The following is a 15,424-nucleotide window of genomic DNA, read 5'->3' as shown; positions in this document are numbered from 1 at the left end:
ATTGAGGCAGCTCTTATGGAAGTGTTGTGATGCTGCCCATATGCCTGATGAAGGTCGGACAGACTGAAGCGCCGTAATCAAATAAATATTTTAGCAGCAAGCGAGACAGTGTGCGGGAGTTCTTCTCATTGTTTTCAGGAGATGTCCTTTGAAAAAACTACAACACTCAGTCTGCATCCAGTCACATGCTTCTGCCACATCGTGCCTTAATTGTGCATCTTCATTCCAAATGTGTGCAACACAACAAGTAAATGCATTATATTTACCGTAAGCATATTTAAAACGTGATCTTTCAGGAGACCTGATGTAGTTAAACAGTTAAAGTGAGACTTTGTAACATTTGAAAGAATAAATAAGAAATGATTCTTCTTACAACTGACAAGCTGAATTCATCAGCAATGAATTCTCCGTGCAGCTTGCGCCATCATTCGCGTGTATTTTTGTTCATGTTGAGATCAGCTGTACGTAGCGGAGCATCGTAAAACAATTCATTCAAACTGGACAGAAACAAAATAAAACTCACCTAAACCGTCGTCGTTACTCTTTCCAACAATCACTGAGTGTGCTTTGGTCAAACTCAACTGTAATTTCACCGAGTTTAAAGTGAAAAAACGCCGATTCTCTGGTTGTTTTTATATTGCTCTCAATATTAGTCACTCTGGAAAAGAGTGCCAATTTTATAAATACATTGTAAATGTACAAAATTATACTAAATCTGAAACGTGTTAACACTCCGGGTCTGTGTGTGTGTGGGTAATGATGTGATAATGATGATGTAAGGAAAGTGACTAAATGATATTATGCAGTGTCTGCAACAAAGTTAATAATTGTGGTAAAGCAAAAAAAGAGTTGGGAAATGGTGTTCAAGGAAATATTTCACCACTGGAAAGATGGTGTTTTGATAAAACTAGGCTGTCTACGCAATAAAGAGATGTAAATATTTTGAAATTGGTGCTACATGACCAGAGAAAACAGACAAAAAGGGCTATGTTATTTTCTTTCACTCAAAAGGTAGAAAAACAACAACATCCAGAATGCACTGGGCTTGTATGATACTATTTTTCAGTGATAAAATCATAGACTGTATAAGATATGGATCTGTTGTGATGCTCGAAGTGGGTGGCTCCGGTTGTCACCATCTTGGCAGTGACGACACAGCCTAACTAACTGGGCTAGCAGCTAGCGACCCGAACGGCACTCACCTGTCACTCAAAGCGGCCACGCCTTCAATTATGCCTAACTTAGTAATACCTCCGCACTATATTAAGTTTCATATAAGTAGCCCCAAATGTCCGATTCCAGCTTTACAATATTCAAATTGCTTTCATCCATATTTACGCGAAATCTAGCAGACTTTTGCTGGTAAATGAGCGGGGGCATTTGGATGCTGGTTACAGGGAAGGAAGTTCAACATTATTAATTTGCATATACTACCCACATTGTAATGATACAAAGCTGGTTGAAAATCGGCAAAGTATCCCTGTAAGGAAGACATTATACCTTGTCTCGATACTAGCATTTTCAATTGACTCAAATATTTAATCACGATTAATCACATGATTGTCCATAGTTAATAAATAACACATTTTTTTATCTGTTCGAAATGTACCTTAAAGGGAGATTTGTCAAGTATTTTATACTCAAATATGCTTGCTTTATACTAATGTATGTATTTATTTATTATTGGAAATTAATTAACAACACAAAACAATGACAGATATTGTCCAGAAACCCTCACAGGTACTGCATTTAGCATAAAAAATATGCTCAAATCATAACATGGCAAACTGCAGCCCAACAGGCAACAACAGCTGTCAGTGTGTCAGTGTGCTGACTTGACTATGACTTGCCCCAAACTGCATGTGATTATCATAAAGTGGACATGTCTGTAAAGGGGAGACTCGTGGGTACCCATAGAACCCATTTTCATTCACATATCTTGAGGTCAGACGTCAAGGGACCCCTTTGAAAATGATCACGCCAATTGTTGGTGTGTTACTTATCCTCCTTCCCGACAAGCCAGTATGACATTACATACCATTCTTTAGGTTTCCTAGTTTCATATGATGCCAGTATCTTCACTTCAACTTAAAAACTGGGCCCTGCACAACTTCCGAAAGATCGATTGCGTTAACGCGTTAAAGAGATCATTGGCGTTAAAATGGATTTGCGTTAATGCGTTATTAATTAATTAACTTGACCAAATCAACAAAAACATTTTCATTTTGGCTTGCAGCTACACAAGTGTAAAGTTATTCAACTGCACCAGTGACATCTTCAACCCTCCAAAACTGTTTCTAAACAGTTTCTCAGTGGACAGTTGAACTTGTTGGAGGTCTTAGTGGAGTAATATCCGAAATGGCTTCATTGTGTTTGCAGGTTGGAATTGGTTTAAATAGGCCATAGGAAATTGACTCCATTTAATCTGAGCATTGAAATGTAGACCGTGTAATCAGTTCCCGTTCACATGTGGGCCAAGATAAGACCGGTTTTATTTGTGTGTAAATCTATCCTGAGAGGCCTCATTCTCGGCCGTGGCAATAGTAAGCCATGCCTCCGAGCTATAGCTGCGTGTGTGTCTGTGTGTGTGTGTGTGTGTGTGTGTATGCGTGTGTGTGTGTCCATGACTGGTCCTTCACTTGGGTCCCCACCCTCTGCCTCAGGATCCTTGTGTAATTATGAGATGATCTGGGCATCGCACACAGAGCATGGTCACACTGCCTCAGGAAGTGAGCACAATAATCTTTGTAACAAGGCGAGGAAGCCTCTTCCTCGCTCATGGTGGAAATATTTAAATGTAACTCAAGGGGAGATGATATGATTCCCTAAGTGGATTGTTCAATAAGAGAAGAAGTTCAACAGAGGTTACCTTAAAATCTGACATGTACAGGATTCCTTTAAACACCTCAGACTCACGGCCATGCCTGTGTGTGGACACTGCGCTCTTTGTTTCAGCAGGAGTTGCAGTGTAACACAATACGTGTGTGTATTCTCAATCATTTGCATCCATATCTGTTACTTTAGCTCGGCGGTGGCGCGATGCATTATGAAGAAAACTTGATTGTGAGTTGTCACCTGAGCCTCATTCCCTTTAATTACACCCGTTGTGCCGACATATATGCATACAAACGGCTTATTTGAAGAGTGGATGAAAAGGAGTTCATTTGAAAAACTACAACAAAACCATTTGTTCCCGGCAAAACAGCACTCGCCGTATGACAAATGATGCTTTAGTCTTATGAATAATTCTCAAATTTTAAGCAATCAAGTTTTAAAGATATCGTAAATCCTGTTTAAATGGCCTCATTCATTACACCGCGGATATGGGGGGGATACTAATAAAGTGTTACGTCTGAAATTGTCACTGAGTCCGTGCGTCGCTGGGAGATGCTCAGCGCCGAGCTGATGTATGGTGCGACTGACTGTATGGTGATGGAAATGTCGCTGTGGCCTCGTTAGCATTCTGCTGTAACCCTCGGGCAGGGGTGTCAGGTTCTCTCAAAATTTACAGCTCAGTTTGGAACCGAAAAGATTCTGTGCATAATGGCTGTGAGGGGCCTTATAATGAAAATACTGATCCACACTAGCGAGGTCTGCTATGGGGAAGATGTTGATTAATGAACAACTACGTGTCTTAAAGGTTAGAATTGGTAAAAAAAATATGAAGCTGAAATAGTTGTCATTAAATGTTTTCTTTCTTACTACTATTATTTGAATCATCTTAGTTTGCTAAGATAACTAATGTTGTTATGTCCAGCATCACATAGGTTTTGGGCCTACTGCCTATAAGTATCAACCTCAGGTCGTTATCGAGAGGTTTTATGTGCAGTTTTAATGCCAACAAATCATTATAATGAGGCCACCACCATATCGTCCCATATTGCCTTACTACATGTATAAGAAAAAGACAGTGTGTTTGAGGGAAATAGGGTTAAATAATATTTAAAAAATCAATATTATAATACTTGATTGTTATGTATCATTGTTATAATACTCTACTTTAAAAATTATATTTACTTTAATTCAATTGCATTGCTGTGCACCAAACATTGTACTAACCCATAAATAAAATAATAAAAAACCCATAATAAAACAAAATAACAAATTACATTAAGAACAAAATGACAAAAACAGGATTATATTCGTGGGCACTGTAATGAAAGATGCCTTTTGCAAGTTTCCAGAGTGTAAGTGATATTTTTTATTTTTTTATTTTGTCAGACCAACAGCTCAAAACCGAAAGATATTCAGTTTACGATTATAGAAGACAAAAAAAAAAAAAGAGTAGACGAATCTGAGAAGCTGGAACCTGTGAATATCTGTTATTTTTACTTAAAGAAACGATGAATTGATCATCAAAACTGTTGCCAGCAAAATGTCTTCCATGTGACAGTGCAGAAGTAACTGTAACTGAACCAAGAAGCCATATTTTAACATGTCTTACTATGAGCTAAAAGCACAATGTTGAACATAATATATTGTTTTCTTTTTTTAGGTTTTAAGCACATTTTAAGCACAGGTCAATTTTTACAACTGAAACCGGAGTTTATTTTCATTTCAGAGAAGTGTGGTTTTAAAGTGGCAGTAGTCAGTATATTTTTGGCATCATTGGGCAAAAATTCCATAATAACCTTTCAGCATATTGTAATTCAAGTGTACTGAGAGATAACTACACTTTTGCACTTCATCATGGCTCTGTTTTTAGGCTTCAAAAAACCTTGTGCTGTGTTGACCTCAGAGCATTAAGCGCGGTTTATGGTCGCCATAGTGAAGCCGGCGCCAGGTGAGCGCGCCAGAAAATTACGGCTTTCGCGTGGTGCGCGAAGGCTCCGCAAGTTGTCATGGTACTCTGTCGTGCACCTCTGAATTTTTGTAACGACGCGCCGACTTCGCACTGCGCTTTTCGTTTCAACATGGACGCGTTAGAGGGAAGACTGGCCGAGCTGGTTCGCCTGTTCAGACATCTCTATGACTGATCATTGAGAGACCACAGGGACGGTCGCATGTCATGAAATACTTGGAAAGAAATAGGCAACACACTGGAGAATGAAGAGGCCTTTTACCACACACTGTGAAAGAATATGAGAGATCGTTTTGTAAAATCTAAAAAAAAGGTCTCATGGAAAGAGTGGCGACCTGAGGGGAAGCACCGAGAGACAGAAAGTCATTTAGACTTGGAGGTAAGCGACAGTAATAATTACAGTACACAAATGCCATGTTTGGCGGTACGTACGTCGGTATTAAGTGTTTACTACTGTTGCCAGGCAGCCTACTTTCCTTTCCGGTACCACTCGTTGACTTCTTGCTTATCCACAGAATAATTTGTTTGTACGCCCCGTGGCGTTTCGGAGCATATTGCAACGAACAAGGCGCTGAGCATAAACGCCTCTGTGCATGCTCGTAGTGCGTGCGCCATCTACGGAGTCCCGCGCTACAGTGTCTCGCGCAAGTATAAACAAAGCTTTGATATAGCATCAAACAACTATTGTCTATGTAAAGATATAGAGGAGTAATGTCTACCTGAGCAGAGAATTAAGTCACTCCCCCTCTGTGTGCGTTGTAATCGGAGCCTCTCCGTGCTTTGTTGACATAGCTAGGCCGGCTGCGCGTGCTTTTAGAGCATGGTAGTGCAGGAATATCAAATTTAGCACATTTAGGAAGTTGGATATAAACATAAAGAAATAAATTCAATACCACTATGAGAGAAAAGACTACAGAACGGCTACAGTAAACTCTGAACGCTCCACGCGCCTCATGTCGTTTGAGACAGTATTTAAATGAATGTTCCTGCATGCGGTGCTCTCCTGTCCTTTAGACGTCTCATTCCTTGAGCACTCTGCTAAGAAGGGTAGAAAATGTGAATTACAACTAAGCTACTTAACCACAATGAATTAAGGCCTAGCATTTGAAAATTTGATACTGAAATTACTGTCATTATGGTGCATTATGTCTGAGCATAATGATTGCTTTGGCGCTGTTTGAAGACAAAGGCAGAGTCTGGGGGGGAAAGTATAGTCAGAGGAAAAGTTGATTTCATGGCTGTTAATGATATGTGAACTTCAAACCCGAAATTTCAGCAGCCATCATTTCCTGCCATTTCACAACTCGTCTTTTGTTAGCTACCTAAATAGTAATGCATCTGCAAATGATTTTCTCTTTCTTTGGACACAGAGTGAGCCATACCCACAGAGAACTACTTGTCAGACAGAAAAAATAGCTCTTTTTTTCCAGGCTTATGTTTGCTTTGTACGACATGTGAAGAACAAATAAGAGAGAACATGCTGTAAAGGCTTAACAGGAATACAGTGTTTTAATCTTTCATCGCTAATTGATGGGTTTGGAGAACAGTTTACATTTTGAAATCATCATCTTTAGCAAAATGGGAACAGTTAGATATATGTACTATACTGAGTTTTCTTTGGCCTCTGATGTGTTTTTGTGGGTTCAAAGTTTGCACCAAACTTCCAGGGTGTTGACAAAGAGATGAATTGCATACCAAGATCGAGGACCACACAGCAACTGTGACCACATTTTCTTTCACTGCTGTATTATCGAACTACCAAAACAGACACATGGAAAATGGGACCGACTTTAGCCTCCATTTTTTTAGGATGTTTCCAAGGTTGCAAGCGGTGCAGAGACCAACTGGAGCTGTTATTAATTCTCCATCAGTTTCAGTTTGGATGCCTGAAAGCCAATTAAAGGAAACTTAATTGAATCAGCCTCAGGACCCTCCCGAACAGGAACTCAAATGAATTGTGCTCGGGGACGGATGGCAGGAAAGAGAGGGAGGGCATGGAGGTTAAATAAAAAGGGTGAAATTACCAAGAGTCTAAGTCTTTGCTCGGAATACTGGCTACAGACTGACCCTGCTATGATGAAAATTAAATTTTGCAACCTTATCCACCCAAACCAGATCCTGTGGTTTTTGTTTTTCTGTCTGGTGACATCGTGACTTTTCAGTCTAAATGTGACACAAGTTTCAACCAAAAGTCTATATAGATGCTACATTTACATTTGTGGAGACCAGGGGCCAGATGCATAAATCTCTGTGCAGATTCGCCACTAAAACTCGATGTATGCACAAAGAAAGAAATATGCATGCGCATTCTTTTTGAAAAAAAAATATATTTTTATATATTTTTTGCTATAAGACACGTCTCTCACCTTATATTGAAGCTCCTCCTTATCACATCAACCGCAGCTATCTCTAGAAAACGGTGTGTATGCTTGGTCTGATGTTTACGTGAGGTACGCACATTCTCACTGCGCATTCTTCTTTTAAAAATACTAGTTTATGGGTGGGAAATGGCGTATGCCTTTTTTTTCGAGCGTACGCATTGTTTTTATATCTGGCCCCAGGACTATTTAAGGTTCAGTTTTAAAGCTGAACTGAAATTATAAAGAATTAATGCCAATACTTCGGTACCAAGTCGATGCCAAAATTCTGAAAATGTGACAGTACTAGTTTTTTTCTACAGTATCGCAGGTACCGCATTGTCAGCACTCAAACCCAGTGGCGTCCCGAGGTTCTGGGGATGATGGAAAATGTGTTTGAGACGCATCCAGTGGACACATCCTATCTTTTCCCTGACAATGCCACATTACATACATTTCTGTGAAATTGTCATAATTAGCCAGTGAATTCTTGAGTTACGGCCAAAAACCTTTTTATGAGGTCACAGTGACCTTGACCGTTGACCAGCAAAATATCTAATGAGTTCATCCTTGAGTCCAAGTGGATGTTTGGGGAAAACATTTTTTTTTTCCTCCAGGCGTTCCTGACATATCGCGTTCACGAGAATGGTCAAGACGGACGGACGGATGTACATACAGACGGACAGACGTACAGACAACCCGAAAACATAATGCCTCCGGCCACATCTGTCGGCGGCGCGGAGGCATAAAAATATTGAAATTTCCCTTTGACAGCGTGATTGGTCCTCCAGAATATGGAATGTTGTATAGGAACAGACTGCTTAAACGCTTATGGTTGATGGTTAACAATACGGTTTGTGGGATTGCTGAAAAAAGGGGTAAAAAATACGTTGTATCAACATTAGTAAGATACAGTATGACATTCTCCAGTCAGTAGCAGTAGCGCACTACAGAAGTTGACAGCACTTCTCCGAGCCATGCCTTCAAATGTCGCTCAAACACTGACACGAAAACTGTTTCATCCTCTTTTGAATAAAATAATAAACTGCAGAACAGATGCAGAACTATTATAGTAGTTATATTTCCTCACACAAAAAAATTTGATTATTCAAATTCCAGTACAATTAAAAAAAAAAGACCTGCATTTAAAAAAAAGAAAGAAAATATTGTAAAAAAATTAAATAAAAATAAAGGAAGAAAGAAAGAAAGACTGAAGAGATATACAGAGCAAACACCTTTCTGCTGTTGTGTGTCCATTGTTGCCAACGTGGTTCACTCCTCAGCAACATACACACACACATGCACACACACACACACACACACTACCTCAAGGCCATGTCCCATTGTCCTGTGAAAGCCACGAGAAGGAATTCCTTTCATGTGTCATCTCCTGTCACAGTACTGTCCTGACAGAGGCTTAGTGACATATGAGAGGCCTCGGCAGAATGTCCTGCTTTTAGTCAAATGAAGAGCCTGGCAGCTGCTGCATTCATCAAAATCAAAGGATAATCTGCTTTCCATATAAAATCAAGTGATGATTAACATTTTTTTTTTCCCAAAGAGGGGGGATGGGAGTGTAAATGCTAGCACCTTTAAGGAGACACTTGAGAGACACGGGGTGGGGGAAGTTCAGATACGGCTCAGAATGGTGTCAGAAGATTTGAAGTTGTATGAACGTGGAGTATAAACTAAGCTCTCGGGTTAGACTGGCAGTCTGTCTGGACTGATTTCTATATTAGGACTTTAATTGCCCACTGCCTTTTAAAACCAGTTCATTTGAGTTACAGTGTCTTTCAAATACCATCAATTTTTTAACCAATACATAAATCATGGAAGAGGCACTCAAACTGTAAAATGCTAACACTATACAAAATCACGTGTCATAAATTCTATTTTGAAGTCTGCAATAGAAAGCCTCAAAAATGTCCCATTTTAAATAAGTAATCTTAATATACATTTATTCATTTGGCAGATGCTTTTGTCTAAAGCGACGAAGAAATGAGGTACAATCCAAGCCGGTCAATACATCCATGTGTTTGATGAAGTAAACTAGCATTTACCACGGCTGGAGAAGCTCTATATAATCTGCTGTTGAGAAAAGTAGACGCTCATAGCTTCCCAGGTTGCAGATGCCCTGTTCCACAATAAAGTCTGCACAAAACACTGGGAATATCTGATTTCACAACATGTTTAAAGACACATTTTTATGTCGGTGTTCCCAGGAAATAATAGTCTGGATAAATAAGGGAACATCTGGATTTCCCAAAAACAAAACAACAAAACAAAAAGTAAAAAAAAATACCATAAATAACAACTAATGCTTGTCAACATGTGTTTTGTAGTGGCTGCTATGTAAATGATAAACAACCGAGAAATCATTACAGATAAAAAGTTAAAGTAAAAATGCTTGACATGCCCTGCAACTTTTTTTTTTTTCTTTCTTTTTTAATTTGAGTCTAAATTTGTTCTACTTGTATCAACAGTTGCCTGGTTATGTCCAAGGGCATTCATATCTTTAAGCAACGTATAATTTGCCAACATAACCAGACATTTCAAACACACATTCTCATTTTCAAGCAATGAACAAGTAAGATTAGAGTGCTCTGCTTTTGACATATTAGATTAAAATCACTGATGTTTGAAGTCATAATCAATACAATCAAAGTTCATAAAAACCTGACCTGTGAGTTTGACCCCCCCCCCCCCCCCCCCCCCCCCCCACACACACTACTTATCATTTAATTTTGCTACTATATATTGTTTGCATGTTAACTAGGGCTGTCAGTTGATTGAAATATTTAAATGTGATTAATCACATGATTGTCCATAATCACAAATTAACTGCACATTTTTTATCTGTTCAAAATGTACCTTAAAGGTAGATTTGTCAAGTATTTAACACTCTTATCAACATGGGAGTGGGCAAATATACTTGCTTTACGCAAATGTATGTATATATTTATCATTGGAAAACAATTAACAAAACAGAAATGCTCAAATCATAACATGGTAAACTGCAGCCCAACAGGCAACAACAGCTGTCAGTGTGTCAGTGTGCTGACTTGACTATGACTTGCCCCAAACTGCATGTGATTATCATAAAGTGGGCATGTCTATAAAGGGGAGACTCGTGGGTACCCATAGAACCCATTTTCATTCACATATCTAGAGGTCAGAGGTCAAGGGACCCCTTTGAAAATGGCCATGCCAGTTTTTCCTCGCCAAAATTTAGCACAAGTTTTGAGCATTATTTAGCCTGCATAACATGGTTGGTACCAATGGATTCGTTAGGTTTTTTTAGTTTCATATGATGCCAGTATCTTCTTTCTAGCTTTAAAACTGAGCCCGCTACAACCTAAAAATTGCAAGTTGCGTTAAAGAAATTAGTAGCGTTAAAACTGATTGTACTATTATGTTATCATCACGTTAACTTTGACAGCCCTATATATTCTCTTTAGCAGACCTTGTCATTTCCTTGCTATCATATATTGTTTTCATGCTAACTAATCAAACATATTCTCTGACTTGCAACATTATTTACTGTTATAAAGCCTTGTTGTCTGTCATGAAAATTAAAATTGAATTTACTACCAGACAACAACTGTAAAAGTGAAGCAGCAGCACCACACTTGTGAAGTTAAATTCCCTTACAGGACATAAAAAGCAACCCAGTTCTCTATTATACCGATATGGATCCCACAGTCATCAGGTGGGGAACCCCTCACGGTACCAAGAATGAATTACTATTTCTTATTAAGAGTGCATCATTAGACACACAGCCTGTCCTCCTGACCCCCAGCTCTGTGTCGGACTAAGGGCTAATCAGGGCCAAAGGAAGGGAGCTGTGAATGTGCTTCCTCCGTCACAACTCCCAAACCAATGTCTTCTCCACTGGACTCCAATCAAAGGGAGTAAAGGCCATTAGACGGCTCTGGACCTCCTTTTCTTTATAATTACACCCTCCTGGATTGACCGAGCACCAGCTAGCCCTCTGCTATTTGTGGTAATTAGTCCAGAATGTGAGCTGTCAACATGCAAAAATCATGCCAGTAGGCCCACAATGCCACAGCCCACCCCCACTGTGTTCAACAACAAGCACCTAGCCTCGGCCACTGGAATGCATTAACTTTCTCCTCTCTTTTTTTTTTTTTTTCCCTCGGCGACTCGTGTCAAATTCAGGTCCCTCAGAACAAAATCTTAATAATTAACTGGCAAATTTTAACATGATTGCTTGTGACACACCTACTCTGGTAATTATTGCTTTGAGGCCATGTGCTAATGAAATTAATGCATTCATTGCCCCGACAAATTAGCATAACTCATACAAATGGCCCACATTTGAGGACCGCGTTGCAAAAGGGGGAAAACAACATACAAGAAAAAGCTGCATCAACAAGAAAAAAAAAAAAAAAAGCTAGAAAATGAAACGGCTGGCACATCGACTTGGAGATCGTATGATGAGCGCTGCTTGCTCAAAGTCTTAATGGATAAAGCCTCTTAATGTTAACCAAGGGTGATTGCAGTAATGCATTACAGAGTGATAGCAGCGCAGGACCAAATGATTATCACTATCATCATTACAGTCATTGCTGATGCACATATACATCTCTCTGTGGACAAATATTAAATGGCCGTGCCACTGCAGACATTAAAATGTTATTTTAGTGATGCATTAACTTACTGTAGCAGAGTTCATATCAATATACAGTAGAGGCTTCCCAACAATCATTCCCTAAATGGCACTGCTGCCACTCGCAGCACTCACCAGTCCTGCCACTAACCCCATGTTCATGGCTGTTTGGACTCTCCATGGGATGTCTCTGCCCGCCATTAATAATTGATGACGATGCCATCGGTACAACGGACCGAGACAAGTGCAACAGTCAGTTTGGAGATGCTGCGAAAGTGCAAGAAATGTCCCCCTCTTAGGTAAAAGAAGGGCAGAGATGGTTGTAACACCTAAAAAAAAATGTGTTTGCCTGCAGCCAAATACTGTCAGGGAAACAGAAACAAAATGAAAATGACTTCCATTTAAACAACACTGAGTTACATTATTACAGTTAGGTGAGAGTCTGTTGGTTAACATGACAGCTCGTGGTAGTTTTTCCAAAACCATCTCCTGGTATATCATGTGGACCTCATTTTGTTCAGCAAATCAGTAAACTATACAGCAGAGAATAATCTCAGGGTACTATTTGATAAAGTATAATAGTGCTAACAAATCGGTATATATAAAATTAACGTTTGTTTTGAGTTGTACTTATTTAGTCAAAAGTCAAAAAGAAGAAATTTATTTATTTTTCTGAAACAACAGCGCCCCCTACATTAGTGTTAATCTGTGTGGTACTTCAGTTCAACAGCCACACCAGAAGTTCACCAGCTGGGGCATGATGCTGTTAGCCGTTGCTTAGTGTAACTCGTTGGGTTACTGCATGTCGTGATTTGAATCACTGCGTATCATACGGAGTGGTGAGGTTACAGGACTACCTGTTGAGTTGTGACTGTCTGTCATTTGCCATCATTTGGACCCACAAAAGAGACGGCAAAGCAAGAACCTACTTCTTTTTTATAATGTGTGACGAATACAGCACTGAATGTGAAGGAACTGACAAACACAAGCAGGTTTACAAAAAGTAATGTCTGGTGGAAATCAGTCCTAACGTCGTCAATGTTAAGACTGATTTGGAAGCTAACTAGCCAAGCGAGGCTAACTAGAGGAAGCTAGATTAACTCGTTGCAAAGTAGAAGCTAGCAAGCTAATAAGCCCAGCTAATACTAATACTACTACTACTACTACTACTACTACAGAGTGTTATAAAGGGACAGGCGTCTTAAATCACTAAGTATCCATTATCAGGAATTAATGCGCGCTGGACGGTTACCTCCGCGATGTCCATTACATTTTTGACCACGGACACGTCAAAGGGCATTTTCCCGCTTAAACCAGGGTCAACTTGTCAAAGAAAAAGAAAAAAGATCATTAATTTATATTCTCATGTGTTTTGCAGCCACAATGCTTTCACTCCATTTCCATGGTAACACTTAGGGTGTGCTAATACCTGGAAAAATCCTTACCATTCCATAAGGTTCTTATGCGTCTTTGAGATCACTAAAAAGCGCTATATAAATCTAATATATTATTATTATTATGCAGTTGAAACTTTGTTCACTACTCCAGTAAATAGGACAGACCTTAGCTACGACTTGGCAATGGGAGATAATTCTAGTCCGCTGAGCTCATAGAATCTTTTGGCTCAGATACGAGCCAGAAAGCTAACGTTATGCTGGCAAGATTCAAAGGTTGAAAAGCAGTAAATATAATTTGACTGAATGTTTGACAACTAGAATATAGCTAGCTATCCAGCCAAGTCATTGTCCCCAAATCAGTATCAACGAACAAATGATATATGCGTGCTCCCAGCCGCAGCCTGAAGTAGCGAGTTGAATAGCGAATGGGATGTGAGATGATCGCTTATGTGATACAACAACAGTAAATCCAGAGGGGCAGCGTAACTTACTTCTTGCAGCTTGTGTGTTACAGTCGCCACCTTGTGGTGTTCAGAGGACGAGGCACCGTAGGACTCCATTATCAGGGATTAATGTACACCCTGCAGCCAATCAGAATCGAGTATTCACCCAGAACGTGGTATAATGGTTGATAGCCAACGCTATGTGGGCTTGTATCAACGTTTGTAGGATATATGACATTCTCCAGTCAGTAGCACATCATGAAAGCTAACAGCATGTCTCCTAGCAACCGTGGCTCTCAAATGTCAGTCAACCACTGCCCAGGGAAACACCCACCCCGGGGCTTCCAGCTTAAATGCGGTTTCTAAAAAATATGTCCCAAAACCTCTTTTATCCTCTTTAGAAAAAATATGCACAATACCCACAGTATCATTAAAGTTTATATTGACTATATTGAATTCAAAGTTCACAAACGTACTCATCACACTGTTGGTAACAAACTCCAGCTGTATGTAATAGAGACATTTTGACTTCTAGTAAAGAAAGCAACACACACCGGACCGATTGGTCTTTGACCCCAAATGGAGACAAAGAAAAATCCCAACATGAATAACAACGATCAGTGGAGACTTCCCCACAGACTAAATGTTTCATTTAACCTCCATCAGAGCGTGAATCTGTGTTTGTGTGTGTGTGTGTGTGCGCAAAATTTCATGTTTAAAATATCTTAAAATCCTGAAAGGTCGTTGTCAGAGTAACTGTGACATTTTCTTCTCTCCCATACATACGCACGAGAACAGACAGCAAAGATCACATTTTCAACCCGCCGCTGTAGAGCAAACAATGAATAAAACAGTCAGTAGCCGGCTTCTGATGCTTTGACCCACGGCACAAGCATGAATACATACAACACATCAACAGCATACTTCCTAATCTGAGATGGTTAGTGATGTGGCTACCTTATCCAGCATGCAACCCCATCTGTGATGACACATCAGCGCCACCATGTCATACGCATAAACTCACAAACACAAGACACAATGTGTTGACGGCAAATTTGCATTAGGAATGTACCACAGGAAACCGTGATTAATTTCTGCTCATGAAATGAATACAGATTTGGTCATTACATGGCTTGTATCGTTTGCCAAATATTGTAATGTTTCTCCCTCCTTTTTTTCCGCAGCGAGTGTTCTGCTGCAATAATAAGGAATATAAGACAGCTTACTGCTCATAAGCAACACAACTGCTGGAAAATCAGCTAAATCACAGAGCAAAACAAAGACCTGATTGCTCATTAGTATTATGGATCTGCTCTGCTTAAATCTGTTTTGTGGGATGCAGCCACTGTTTAATGACTTAAACGGTGTTTGTTTAAATGCCTGCTACCTACATTTCACACAGTAAGATTAAGCGAATGAGACATCATCAGATCTCTCATTGAGTTTTTATAATACCCTCCCTCTCAAAACACACACACACACATCAATACACTTACCTTGGCTTTGCAGATTATGCAGCGCAGCCTGTCTTCACTCCCACTTCCCTGTAAGGAAACAATATTTAAAAGTAATTTAGTGACAGTGAAGCGTCAAAACAACAAAGGTGGACTTAGTGGATGCATTAGTGACAAATCATTTGTTTGTGTTTTGATTAAAGCTGTCAGAGTTAACGCGTTAATAACCCGTCAAAGCAAATTCGTTTTGACGCCACTAGTTTCTTTTACGCATTAAGGCAACTTGCGATTTTTAGGTTTTAGCAAAGGAGTTTAAATAACGCTCCAAACTTGCGCTCAATT

The 15,424-nt window shown here is 39.6% G+C and overlaps 1 protein-coding gene across 2 annotated transcripts in view; it reads right to left on the bottom strand.

Moving 5' to 3' along the window:
* The window catches only part of LOC119488771, a 92,403-nt gene that overhangs the window by 61,748 nt on the left and 15,231 nt on the right, over positions 1-15,424 (bottom strand). For both annotated transcript variants that reach the window (XM_037770664.1, XM_037770663.1), the window contains exon 3: positions 15,125-15,172. In XM_037770664.1, the coding sequence (XP_037626592.1) occupies positions 15,125-15,172 (48 nt within the window). The remainder of the gene's footprint in view (positions 1-15,124; positions 15,173-15,424) is intronic.

This window comes from Sebastes umbrosus, chromosome 5 (assembly GCF_015220745.1).
Source record: "Sebastes umbrosus isolate fSebUmb1 chromosome 5, fSebUmb1.pri, whole genome shotgun sequence".
Taxonomy (NCBI): Eukaryota; Metazoa; Chordata; class Actinopteri; order Perciformes; family Sebastidae; genus Sebastes; species Sebastes umbrosus.
This window is presented reverse-complemented; position numbering and strand designations above follow the sequence as displayed.